Below are 13,994 nucleotides of genomic sequence, written 5' to 3' on the forward strand. Positions count from 1 at the left end.
TATTTAAACAGACTTCTGGGAGCCATTTAATTGTTTCTAATTTTTCACTATTAAAAACAATGCTTAGGGGTGCCCATCTGGCTCAGTTGGACTCTTGATCCTGGGGGTTGTAAGTTCAAGTTCCCCACTGAGTGTAGCGATTACTTAAAAAGAAATAAAATCTTTAAAAAATAATTACAAATGACCATACTTGTATATTTTTGTGCATGAATACTTCTATAAGATAGATGCCTAGCTGCAAAATTGCTGATGAAAAACACATTCTCATTTTTTTAAATTTTTTAAGTTTTATTTATTTTGAGAGAGAGAAAGAACACATGACTAGGGAAGGGGCAGATCAAGAGGGAGAGAGAGAGAGACAGAGAGAGAGAGAGAGAGAGAGAGAGAGAGAGAGAGAGAGAATCCCAAGCAGGCTCCACACTGATAGCATAGAGCCTGATGTGGGGCTTGAACTCACAAACCGTGAGATCATGAGCTGAGCTGAAACCAAGAGTCAGATGCTTAACTGACTGAGCCACCCAGGTGCCCTGAGACATTCTCATTTTTAATTTTAATAAGTATTTACCAAATTTCCTTCCAATGGGTTATATTAATTTTCATTGCAGCTTTAAGAATTTAAAATAGTCTTCTATCTCATGAGAAAAATCCCAATTTGAAACAGTTACCAGGCATTCATAAAAGGAGTATAACTCACATAGTATTCCAAAACTTAATAGGAGCATGATTCCTAATTCAGCCAGCGTCTGGAACAGTATTTGCCGTAACAGGGATTCGATGAATGCTGCTGAACTCAGGAATGAGCCCTGGGTAAGCCTTTCTTAAACTCCCCTACAAAATTAGATTCCAGAGTCTCTGTTGCCATCTGCCGGCAATACCCCACTGACAAAACCTCCCGTGACATGATTTCCGAGAAGGCCGTCTTCTACAGTTAATTACTTCCTCACTCTGTAGGAATCATTAATGATTTCATCATTCGTGATTACTAAACATATTTTTTAAAAATCACACAGAACTCATGTTACTTCTAAATTTTTTCAGCTTCTTGAGACAATTAGCTGGCAGTGCGAGTACCAAAAATAGCCAGCCTACATTTTTTTTTTTTTTTGAAGACTTATATAGGTGGAGTCTCCTCTATTGACAGACTTTTTCTCCCACAGGAAGCAAAACATATAAAACTTATCTTTTTTCTACTATTTCCCCTCTCATAATCTTCCCCACTTAAAAAAATGTTAAATGGGGCGCCTGGGTGGCGCAGTCGGTTGAGCGTCCGACTTCAGCCAGGTCACGATCTCGCGGTCCGTGAGTTCGAGCCCCGCCTCGGGCTCTGGGCTCATGGCTCAGAGCCTGGAGCCTGCTTCCGATTCTGTGTCTCCCTCTCTCTCTGCCCCTCCCCCATTCATGCTCTGTCTCTCTCTGTCCCAAAAATAAATAAAAAACGTTGAAAAAAAAATTTAAAAAAAAATGTTAAATGAATCATGGAAATGATTAGTTATTTGCACCCACAAAGTACCGGATATTGCTGGTGTCCCCCTCATATCTCCCTGGCATTTCTCATTTCTGAGTACACAAAAACCCAAGCTCTAATTATCACATCTTTGTCTCAGAGCTCCCTTTGGCCACATGTATGACAGGCTGAAGGTGCCATGGAAATACTGCATCCCCCTAAACTGAAAGCAGCCCTCCACCAGTGACAGGTGGGAGTTGGCATATAAATACAATTATGGGGTGAATTGTATCCCTCAAAATTTATATTTTGGAGGCTTAAGCCCCCCTCCCCCCCACCCCCCCCCCCTCCTCCCCCCCCCCCCCCTCCCCGTAACTTGAATGTGACCTTATTTGGAACGTGCCCTTATTTGGAGATAGGATCTTTCAGTAATCAAGTTAAAATGAGGTCATGAGGGTGGGCCCTAATCCAATAAGACAAGTGTCCTTATACAAAGGTAGAAAATGGACACACAAACATGCATAGAGGTAAGACGACCATCTACTGGGCAAGGAGAGGGGCTTAGAACAGCTCCTTCCTACACAGCCTTTAGAAGGAGTCAACTCTGCCAACACCTTGATTTTGGACTTCTCACCTCCACAACTGTGAGACAACACAGTTCTGTTGTTTAAGCCAGCCAGTGTGCGGTGCCCTATTACAGCAGCTTTAGCAAATACGAATGCTCAGCTCCCTCACATCCAGGGTGGATGAATACTGCGATCTGATCTGTGTTCTGCGCCTCTGCCCAGAGTTCCCCATAAGATTCAGCTCCAGTTGCCCACAGTGATAAGTAACTTTCTTATCAACTTCCTTGATAACCTTGTATTTATTCATTTCTTTCTCTTCCCTTTTTCAGTTCCCATTTCACTACTAGTGTTCTCTGGAAACACCTCTTAAATGAACTGCTTGATCTCAAGTCCTGGTCTCCAAGCCCCCTTGAGGAACCTAGACTAAGACAGTATCAGAAATGGTACTCAGATGTCAGGATGGGACTCTGGAATTAGACTGCTTCCCAGCCATATGGTAACAAGGATCTCACTGCTTACAGAAATAGAACAATCGGTAACCTCCAAGCTGAAGCATCACAATGATTGGAGGCCTCATCTGTGGTGACTTAGGGCAGGATTCAGTAGGACAGTCTTACAGAACATTCCTGACATTTGAGAGATATGGGCCAAATTTAGTTATAAGGACCATAGAGTGGGTTGGTCGTCAACTGCTGTTGGTGTACCAAAGAAGACTACAAGGTCAGATCACTAGGGGCTAAGAAAGCCAGAAAGCCTCCATGGTAACATTGACAGAGATGCATTTTGTCAAAGTTATAAAGGAAACATAAACATTAACTAATGTTATTACCATTTTATCCTGAGTTAGACCCCCTGAGTCAGGTACAGGGGGCATTCTGGAACATGTGGGGTACACTGTGGAACATGTGGTACATTCTGGAATAGGTGGGGGCAAATCCAGAAGGCCACTACTCAAACAGGCAATGCAGACACCTCCCCCAACTTCCTCTGCTTCACCTATGCCTCTCCTTGCAGCTCATACCTGTGGCCTCAGAGGAGGCTTCCTTCAACCCAGTGGGTGAAGAAGAGCAAAAAAACTCATGCCTGGTTCAAGAATAAATCATCTCTCTATGTTAATTGTTGTTCATCTATATGTGGGCTGCTATGCTACAGCCCCACCTAGGACGAAGAGAAGTGCTCCCAGTGGGCACTGCATCAAGTAACACAGCTGGTCATCAGCCTGATGTGAAGAAGAGAAGGCCAAGGTGACGGCTGGGCAATGGCACATGACTTGACCGATTGACCAAGGAATAGGATCAGAAGACCGAAAACAAAAGAATGGGCAACGAAGTGTGAAATCTTTGTGTCTTACACCAGTGCCCACAAGAAACAACTCATCAAAGGAGGTACAGAGCAACCAAGTGGCAAGGATGACTCATCCAGTGGCATCCAGCGGTCTCTGTCCTTGACCACCCCAGTGCTTCCTCGGTGGACTCCTCAACAGAGTAGCCATGGTAGCAGGAATGAAGACTCTACAGGCCCCCCCCCCCCCACTCACCAGGCCTGCCCTAGTGGCTATTGCTAAATGTCTGATCAATTAGCCCCTGAAGCTGAAGGTGAGCCCTTAATATGTTATCATCCCCCAAGGAGACCAACCAGCCACTTGGCGAGAAGTGATTCATTAAGCTTCTTCTACTATAGAAGAAGCAGAGATTCACCTCTACTGGGATTGATTCCAAGAATACATTATTCTTTTCTACTGGGAGTGCCTTGGCCAACACCACTACCCAAAGGCTGAAAGAGTGTCTCATGTATCATTATGAAATTCCACGTAACATTACCTTAGAATGGTGTTTTTCATTACCCTATGGAGCCTTTTAAGACATTTTTTCCTTAATTGCCATGCTCATGAAATTCTAATACCATAGATATACTGCATCTCTGTATATGTGCCATATGTGTGTCTGTGCTTTAAACATAAGAAGAGTAAGAGTCGTTTTGCCCAGCAAGAACCGATTTTTGCCCCTTTATGAGAAATTCTGCCCCCACTGAGAATGCATATCTTATAACAAGAGCTTCACTTTACAGTATAGTTGGTACAACAATGGGCAAATGGCCACGGGCTCCACTTTGTCTACTATATACCACATCACCTAGAAACTACTGTCCTGACAGAATGTTGGAATGGCCTTATAAAGTGTGGCAGCTTGAGAATACCTTGCAGGGTTGGGGTGCTGGTCTTAAAGATGAGGTCATATATGGTGCTTATACGGCTGCAATATGGTAATATATGTTGACTCCACTGGGTGGAAAACAGGCCTGGGAGTGAAGAGGTAAGAGGGGGTAGGTCACACTGACCCACTTGGGAAATTGGTGCTTCCCATGAGTTTAACTTTAGGCTCTGCTGGACTAGAGCACCTAGCTCTATGTGGTTGCCAGGAGATGCATTAACCGGGGGACATAGAAAGGGTTCCACTAAATGGTGGCTGATGCCTAGTCATGCCAGTAAACCAGCAAGACAAGAAGGGAGTAACTGTCCCAGCAGGAATTGGTGATCATCATGAGGAAAGTAGGGTGGGGGGGAATGTATCTGGAACTCAGGAGTTTCACTGGGGTGCCTCTGGGTATTGCCCTGCCTGGGATAAACACAGCAACTTCAGCAAACAGGGTCTGATAAGAGCCTGACAACCAGGGGCTAAGACCCTTAGGGATGACGATCTGGATTACCCAACCCAGTTGAGCAACCTAGACAAGCAGTAGACTTGCCAAGTGCGAAGGGAACCTAGAATGTGTGGTATTAATTTGCTAGGGCTGCCATATCAAAATACCACAGACTGGGTGGCTTAAACAATAGAAATTAATTTTCTGGCAGTTCTGGAAGCTGGCAGTCCGAGATGAAGGTGCTGGCAGGATTGGTTTCCTCTGAGGTCTCTCTCCTCAGCTTGCAGGTGGCTGTCCTCTTGTTTTTCACAAGGTCATCCTTCGGGCCCACTCACCCCTGGTGTCTCTTTCTCTTCTTAAAAAGGCACCAGACTGGATTAGTGCCCCACCCCAGGGATCTCATTTCAACTTAATCCCCTCGTTAAAGGCCCTATCTCCAAACACAGTCACATTCTGAGGTACTAAGCGTTGAGACTTCAACATATAAATTTGGAGGGGGCTGTGGGCAGAATACAATTCACTCCCTAACACGCTGCTAGAGGAAGGAGATGATGAATATCAGTTAGAGACTCAGGACCATCTGTAACAAGGGACCGTAGCTTGTCCTACTAAACTGCCTAGGGTGTGCGTGTGTGTGTGTGTGTGTGTGTGTGTGTGTGTGTGTGTGTTGGAAACTGGAACTTGAAGAAGTGATGGCGAGCTGGAGTAAAATCCATGTGGGGCACAGCTGGATCTGAGCCATGCAGGGGTCAGACCCCGTCAGGGCACCATCCACCTCCCTTCAGTACTTACCATTCCCTTAAACGTCAGCCCACTAGCAACTGCCAGGACCTGCCTCTCCCAAGGACGCTCTCAGCATTCGGGATCCCACTCTGCTGGCATTTCCGCATTTCCAGCAGGCCAGAAATGCCAGGGGTTTAATGCCTCCTGGGGGTGGCCCTCAACCAGTGACTGAAGGGAGCCGGGGAATGAATATCACAGCAACATCCTAACTGGTGAGCCATCTGTGAGGTGCGTGTGCCACAGTTTCGTACAAGTCCCCGCCAGACTACAGCTCCGGTGCCTGCAGTACTGTCTTGATAATACATGGTTTTTTTTGCCTTCCTCCCTTCCTCCCTTCCCTCCTTCCACACCCTTTACCTCCCCACTCCCATACTGGTGCTTTCTGGGATCCCCCCCCAGAAAAAGTACCTGCACTCAAAGCCTTATCTCAGGGGCTGCTTCTGGTGGAATTCAAATGAAGAAGCCTCCAGTCTTAGGGGTAGATCATGTTTACTAATTTAACATGTATACTTATTTGACTGGCTTCGCTCCCTCTACACTCCCAACTGGTCGTTTCTCGAGGTATGCTCTCTTTCTAGCCACTCATTCTTTCATACTCACTACAACGTGTCAGGTGCTGGGGATATAGCAGTCATTGAGGTCACCGTCTAGGAGAGAAGACAGACTCTGAACAATTAATTTCAAGAGTGAACCACGTACTATCAAGGAAAAAAAGGGAGAGGAGAAGGACCCAGCAGGGGATCCAAGCTAGTCTGGAGGCGGGAGTGATGCTTCCCCAGGCAAGTGACTTTGTCATGAAGGACCAGTAGGAAGTGATGTGGCAGTTCCCCTCCTAACAGTTTGCTCCACTGCCATCGGACAATAGCAAATGTGACAAGGGTCCAACAGCTTGGAAGAGAGGACGTGGTCGACACAAAAAGGCAAAATAAATCCTAAATCTCCAAGGAACCTTTATTTTACTTCATATCAAACTGAAAGAGCAATAAAATAAAAGTATTTTCAACTCATAAAACACATTTACAGCGATTGCACTGACCAAAAGAGAGAAAAGTGAAATCCCTGAGGAATTGTGAACAATAAATAAAATACCTAAAAATTAGAATGTTCTGAGCTTGAAGGAAATGTCCTGAGCCTGCTCAGTTTGGGGAAGTCAATGGCCCTTTGCAAACTTCAGTTTCTCAAAAGGATATCCAATTGATGCAAGCTTCCTGTCATGAGGAGAAGCTGCCACTTTCAGTAACACCTTAAAGGGTGGGAAATAATCAATCTTGTTTCAGTCAATTTGTGCACAGTTCTGAGAAAGCTACTGCATAGAGCAGGAGAAGAAAATATGTGTTACAAGGCCAACAACATACTGAATAAGTACCAGTGCTAGTTTAATTTGTCATTAACTAAAATGCACCATTTTCTCATGGCGTGTGGATATTACACAAAAGGGACATTGTCTCCCTGCTGTTTGTGGGTAACAAGAAGAAAGACTCAAATACCTGCGAAAGGGTAAGACTGACGCTTTAAAAAGTTCTAGGAGCTAGCAAGGCAAAGATTTTCTGTGAAGACCCAGGACTGAGGACTGGCTTTGGAGCTCTCGAATTCTCTTTAGGAATTGAGGTCCAAATACCCTATTGCACTGACTCTAGGATGTACTTCCCCCCGCCTCAGTTTAGCAAATCAAATTTAAATGGGCTTAACCCTTAACTGTCCCAATTTTCACCCCTTTATGAGTAATTCTGCCCCCACTGAGAACGTCAACTCCCTCACCTAACTTGCTCAGTGGTGTGTAAAATAATGGCCATGCCTTATAATCAGTGGCTTCTTAGATTAAATTAAATATGGTGCTCTAGAAGTTCAGGACACACAGGCACTCCCATAAAAATAAATCTGACATTTAAACCCTGGTTATTTTCCCAACTGGAAAGACGCCGGCAAAAAACATTCGGCGTCTGAAATTTCAACACAAGCACCAATGGCCTGAGGAAGGATCACTCAGAATGGTAACGTGAGGTGAGCTTACACTCCAGTTTGGATTCTGTCCCTAATCCGTAAGGAAATTGATTTCACACTTCTGGGCCCCATTTCCTCATCTGTAAAATGAGAAAGTATAATTAGATGGCCTCCAAGTCTTCCAGCCAAAAAGGAAGGTGATTTGAAATGGTGCACCACCGAGGGCACGTGCTGCGGTGAACATTCTACAGCCAAGCTGCCCCCGGAGCCAAAGAAGCCCCTCCAGGTTCATGGCTCACACCCCTCTGCAGCCACCTCTGCCCCCCCACAACAAGAGTCAGGGCTCCAAATCCAGAGACCAAGGAGACAACACAATTCACTCACAACGTTAGTAACCGCCTAGGAAAGAATGATTCTTCAGTCTGGGGCAATTTGTAAACTTCTCCTAAGAATTTCAGAACTTAACTAGCCTAAGTTGATCTAAATGTCTACAATGAATTTAAAATACAAAAAAAATTACAGCAAGGTTTCACTTGGAAGTTTCACGACTGACACAGTTTGGCTAAGGATTCTGCTGTTCTGAGTGCCTCCTCCCACGCTGTAGAAGCACCGGCCCGAAAAAGGTTTGTTTTCTGAAAGAAAATAACAAAGAAATTTCATCTGAATGAACCATTCACATCAGCTCCTCACTCCTCCCCTTGCCATATTATTCAATGAGAATAAGTATGCTTAGAAAAAAAAAAAAAAAAGAATAAGTATGCTTGGCCAAAGAGAACACACAGTGAGGAATAAGTGTTTTAAAGTGATGAAAAAATGGACTGTGATGACAACAGCATTGCTTTATGCAAATAATACACATATTTATATTTTTGATGCTCAGAAGTTATAATCTGTCCCTAAACATGTCAGAATTAAAAACAAGCATAGCAGCTACATCAACAATGCCAAACAAACCACAAATTCCTACGCCTTCCTATTTAAATTCCTACACATTCCTATTTCATTTCCAAAGGCTCAAACTACTTTAAATGTCATGATACATTGCTTAGCTAAGTTATTAACTAAGATAGACTTCCTTCTGTAAAATTCTCTTCAACTCCGTCAATGATACATGTGTATGTTGAGTCCTGTTCCCTGAGCTTCCACATACTAATGAACCCCGTGAAATGACAGAGCTCACGTGTTGGCATTAGCATCTTGCACTGAAGCAGCAGGTTCTTGAACTCAGAGGAACTAGAGTTGCTGGGTCAAAGGTTACTATTAAGCAACTAGAATGTGTGCTTTATGCAAATAAGGGAGGGTGGGAAAGGAGGAGGTTAAAATAAAACTCAAACTCTCGGAGCTGCCAGGGGCCTACCTGCAGCCATCACCTCCATGGTGTTGTTCCAGAGGGCGGATTTCGCCTTGGAGTCCCAAGTCACTGATTCCCCATGTCCCTTTCTACCTCTAATATGGGCCGTGCCTCTTTTCATGAGAAAAAGGGAGCCTTATGAAGTGAAGAAATAATGACCAGTTGTAGAGACTCCAATTTGTTTGCAGGTCAGAAAGTTATGTACAGTTAGCGGCTGAGGTATTTTAGGTCTTCCATTTCCATTATCTTTCACAGCAAAGTTGCTTAGATATTAAACACATTTATTAAGCCATTTAAGGACTTATGTTTAAATATAAACACACACTGGCTGATCATTTCTACCCAATCAAAACAACATGCTTCCATCCCATGTAGCTAACGGGCTACAAGTCACAAAGTGGGGGTTTCTGGAGGACTGAAGACAAGCAGTGTTTGATGTGCTCACTTGAAGAACTTTTCAGTGTTATAGAGCACTGAAGGAAAGCCACCATGGAGCACCATTAAAACCCGTTTGGGGGGCACCTAGATGGCTCAATCGGTCAAGCATCGACTTTGGCTCAGGTCGTGATCTCATGGTTGGTGAGTTTGAGCCTCACATTGGGCTCTGCGCTGTCAGCACAGAGCCTGCTTGGGATTCTAACTCTCCCTCTCGCTCTCTGCCTCTCCCCCATCATTCTCTCTCTCAAAAATAAATAAACATTAAGAAATAAAACTTGTTTTGTTTCCTAAGTGGCAGTAACAGCAAACCAGGAAGGGTGGGAGAGAGGCTGGCACAGTTCCTGAATCCGCCCCCACTCCTGTCACCCCTGGGAACATCAGGAATGTGCAAAAGGATCAACTCTTCAAAACTGTCTTTTATTAAAGAAGTAACAAAGTTTCACTGTAGGCAAACTGGAAAACATAAGTAAACAAAAAGAAAAACTACTACTTGCTTGGGAATGTATCCTTTCAAGCTTTTTCTTTGCTCATCTATATGGATATTGTCATGCCCCAAGACACACCCATTTGGGTTAAAACATTTATACTTTATAGAGTTCCGTTTAGTATTGCTGTTTTGGACTCAGAGGCATTCACTCACATTTGTGAAGGCAAAGATGGACCTGGGACACGTTGCAAGCACCTGAGAGTCAAAGACAAGCACCATCTCATAGTTTTGCTCTAGGAATCCCTGGGGTTTGCTAGCTTGGAGTAGTAATGATCTGATACCAGATGACCCCTCCAACGCCCTTTGTGTGATAGGGGAGTGTGACAGTGTTTGCCTCATTGTCACTGACTTCTTTTTACTTGACTTTTCCCCTTTGGGGGAGGGGGGAGCACACAAAAGGCTAAATTAAACAGTGAGGATCATGGGCATTGTGTGAGCGTTGTGTGTGCGGTGTTATAAGTGCGGGTGTGTTGTAGCCACAAAGAGCTTAACTAAAGCAGAAAATGAGTTGCAGAATAATTAACGAAGGAAAAAATCTCCTCATTCAAGTAGGTATGGCGTGGGCTCCAGTCCCCTTGCAATTGTAGGACCCAGAGAGGCCATCCCGCAGGATCACGTGCATCCACGGCACGGGTGAGCCTGAGGCAAGGCCTTGCTGCCTGCAGTGGTGTCATAAAGAAGCTTCAGAGACTTCAAAAACACAATCAGTAGTCTAAATGCAACTTGAAAATTACGTGAAAATTAAAGGTTCTTACCACTGATGTTACTGATAGATCAGACTGTAGTTATCAATCAAAGAATAATCAGGGTTATCTGCAAAGGGCAGAACAGAGCAACATTAAGCTAATACTGCTTCGTGGTAAGATTCTTAGCCCTTTTCAAATCAAGACATTCCACTTAAAGATTCTACTGACTGCCCTTCTGTAAAAAGAAAACATATCCGGCGATGAAACCTACCCATGAAAGTCAAGACTACACACAGAAGATTCACGCATACATTCTGGAAATCACTACCACGATTTCATTGCCCTTTTTCATCCATGTGCAGATAGCGGCACCTAGAGTAAAGCCATCTTCAAGGCTTAGCTTAGATTTCAAGCTAAGACATAGACAAAAATCAGTCCCACATTATCAGGTGGTAATTGTTTTATGAAAATAAAATAACAGGAACACCTAGGTGGCTCAGTCAAGCACACAACTTTGGCTCAGGTCATGATCTCCCAGTTCATGAGTTTGAAACCTACATCGGGCTCTCTGCTCTAAGCGCAGAGACTGCTTCAGATCCTCTGTCTCCCTCTCTCTCTCTGCATCTCCCCCACTCACACTCTCTCTCTCATTCTCAAAAATAAATAAACATTTAAAGTAAAATAACTTAAATCCTTATATTTTTCAAAAATATTATTATAATTTCAGGTCCTAAACTTCTTTTCAGTCACTGAAGTTTTAGTAAACCATGATATGCAGCATAAGTTCCCTCTTCCCTTGAACATAGGTAAGTATACCTTTCTTTTACTCAAAAAAAAAAATAGATATTTGTTGAGCACCTCCTATGTGCTCAGGACTGTGTTAAGTGCTATGAGTGATACAGGAGAAAACCAATTATCCACCTTCAAGGATCTTATAATTATCCAAGGAATAAAACTAACAACAACAACAACAAAAAAGCTAAAATGTGTGGTTGTCCTAGAGATGTCATAGGAGTTCTGATAGGATTTAAAAAGAGACCAAGTCATGAGTGACAGACCCAGTTATGGCCAGTATGCAGATATATACTATTAGGTTATGTGTTTCTAGACATAACTTCTATCAGTTACGTTTCTGTGTAATCCAAGGGAAACTATACTTTGCTTCTCTTATGGTCCAAGTTGAAATAATCTCTTAGGTAAGACTGCCTTATAATAAGTTTCTTTTGGTACTCCAGGAACTGAATTCTCTTTGACAGGCAATAAAGTAGACCCCTAATTACCAAAGTCTACTCTTTGACAAACAGTATTACATCAAGATCCTGATACAGGTTCGTTCTCTTGAGAATTTATTTCTATTTATTCCCTTCTTTCCCTTTATTTCAACATTCTAGCTGCTCAACCTTAAAGAGAACCTGACATGAGTATTTTGAAAGGTCTTTCTTGATATCGTACCTGGTAAACTTTTAGGAACTGGGAGAGGTCCTCTCCTGTAAGAGATGAAAACCAAAGTCTTTCAGATAAGTTCTCGTTAGTTTGTAATTTTTGTCTTCACGCCCCAATCATACTGCACGCTAATCAGATCTGGTTTCTGTTCTGAGGAGTCAAGAAAAGTTCAGATGAAGCAAAAGCCGGCAACACTGACGTACCGGAATCTAGGCTGCCGGCATTCTATTATGCTGGTGAGCAGGACAGCAGGATGCACAGCACTCAGGAAGCCCAGAGCCCCGTCCCAGCACCCCAAACAGGCAGGAGGAAAGTCTCTACTGTGGAGCATGTGGTTTCCTGACCTCCTGGTCCCTCAACATCTCCACACGTAAGATGGAGAATCCAAGCAATTCCCACCTCACTGCGAGGATTAAATGAGCTCATTCACATGACCTGTTCTGAATGGCACCTGGTGTTCTTAAATACTGATGATGACCATGCAATCCTCCCTCAAATACTCCCTTCTCTTTAAAAACTGGAATGGAAATTCAACAGCCGAGATTTCAAGTTGACTGTGCGGGAAACAGAAGTTTCTTTTCTCTCAGATAAAGGAGGGGTGGCAAACTCTTTCTGCAAAGGGACAGTAAATGACGTAGGCTCCGCTGACCACTAAGGCAGCTCTGTCACAACTCTGCCAACTCTAATGCAAAAGTAGCCGCAGAAAAAATGTAAACGGATGAGCATGATCAGGTCCCAATAAAACTTTATATGAACACTGACACATGAACTTCATATCATTTCCATGTGTCACAAAATAGTATCCTTTTCTTCTTTTTTTTCAGCCAGTTATAAAAACCATTCTTTACTCTTGGGCCCTACCAAAACAGGTAGGTCAGTTGACTCACAGGGGGCCAGAGTTCTGCTTTCTACAAGCTCTACGAAAAGTATAGGATTCATGCGTGAATCATAATAATCACACTCAAGCATAATATGGTCCTCCTTAAACTATGACTGGTAAAATCCACTTAACATTTGTCCTAAAAATGCTACTTCTACTCCTGAAATCGTTGTTTCACTATATGCTAACTAATTTGGATGTAAATTTTAAAAAATAAAATTTTAAAAAAAATGCTACTTCTCCAAATCTAGCAACCTCACTTAAGCAAATGCAGGGGTAGATGTGTTCCAATATCTCTTAGAACACTAATGATAACAACATTTACTAAAAGTATTTTTCTTCGGGGGGCTGGGTGGCTCAGTCAGTTAACTGTCCAGCTTCGGCTCAGGTCATGATGTCACAGTTTGTGAGTTTGAGCCCCACATCGGGCTCTGTGCTGACAACTCAGAGCCTGGAGCCTGCTTTGAATTCTGTGGCTCCTTCTCTCTCTGCCCTTCCCCTGCTCACATTCTGTCTCTTTCTCTCTCTCTCTCTTTCTCTCTCTCTCTCTCTCTCTCTCAAAAATAAATAAACATTAAAAAAATGTGTTAAGTATTTTTCTTCATGTGAAAGGTAGGTGGTTATTACCTTGGTAAGTTGGGCCCTGGAGCCTTTCCCTGTGGGGCTGTATTCTTCTGGGGGCAGTAGAAATTCTCATACACAATGCGTGCTAGGGCAATTAAGAAACAAAATATTAAGATGCTGGTGTCTCCCATTCTCCATGACATGTGCACAAAAGACTAGCAGAATTGCTTAAATAAACGCCCCGCCCCACCACTCCATTCACCTGGTGGAGTCTGTCCAGTTTTTTGTTGGTTCACAAAGTACTCAATGTCCTTCTCAATGCTGCATGCCTCTAAGCTCTTACGGACTTCTTCATACATCTGACAAAAAGAAGACAAATCAAGCATAGAGGTATGTCTGTGAATAATTGTGACACAGCTTATTAAAACAGGTTTGATGAATGGCTGGCTCTTCCAAATTTTGTTTTGAAAAGAAAAAGAGACATTCCCAAGTCCCAGACTCATATAAAGGGATTTCTCTGGTGCATATCTGCTATTAAAATTGTTTTAAAGATGACAAGAAATGTTATCTCTGTGACTGCATAAAAACCTTCCCAGAAAGATTTGTCTTTAGCACTGACGGGACCAAGAAAATAGATACCAAGACCAAAGCCACACACAAAATGCAAAGATGAATTAACTTGGAAAAAAGCTCTTCTAGTCAATTCTACAGGTTTTCTAGGTGTTTGATTTTTCTCCTAAAGTGAATGTCCCATCCAAGTGAGGGTGGCTA

At 43.2% G+C, this 13,994-nt stretch overlaps 1 protein-coding gene across 4 annotated transcripts in view; it reads right to left on the reverse strand.

The window, feature by feature from the left end:
• Nucleotides 1-6,363: 6,363 nt before the first annotated feature.
• The window catches only part of PSTPIP2 (proline-serine-threonine phosphatase interacting protein 2), an 80,883-nt gene continuing 73,252 nt past the window's right edge, over nt 6,364-13,994 (reverse strand). For 2 of the 4 annotated variants that reach the window (XM_045042191.1, XM_023241952.2), the window contains exons 11-15: nt 13,486-13,582; nt 13,287-13,368; nt 11,789-11,823; nt 10,406-10,463; nt 6,364-8,006 (exon numbers count right to left, since the gene is read on the reverse strand). In XM_045042191.1, coding sequence (XP_044898126.1) covers nt 10,414-10,463; nt 11,789-11,823; nt 13,287-13,368; nt 13,486-13,582 — 264 coding nt within the window. In that variant the 3' untranslated portion in view covers nt 6,364-8,006; nt 10,406-10,413. Of the gene's footprint in view, nt 8,007-8,731; nt 8,861-9,803; nt 9,846-10,405; nt 10,464-11,788; nt 11,824-13,286; nt 13,369-13,485; nt 13,583-13,994 lie in introns of all 4 variants that reach the window. The other 2 variants (XR_006588337.1, XR_006588336.1) reach the window with 2 other exon arrangements.

Source organism: Felis catus, chromosome D3 (assembly GCF_018350175.1).
Source record: "Felis catus isolate Fca126 chromosome D3, F.catus_Fca126_mat1.0, whole genome shotgun sequence".
In the NCBI taxonomy this organism is placed as follows: Eukaryota; Metazoa; Chordata; class Mammalia; order Carnivora; family Felidae; genus Felis; species Felis catus.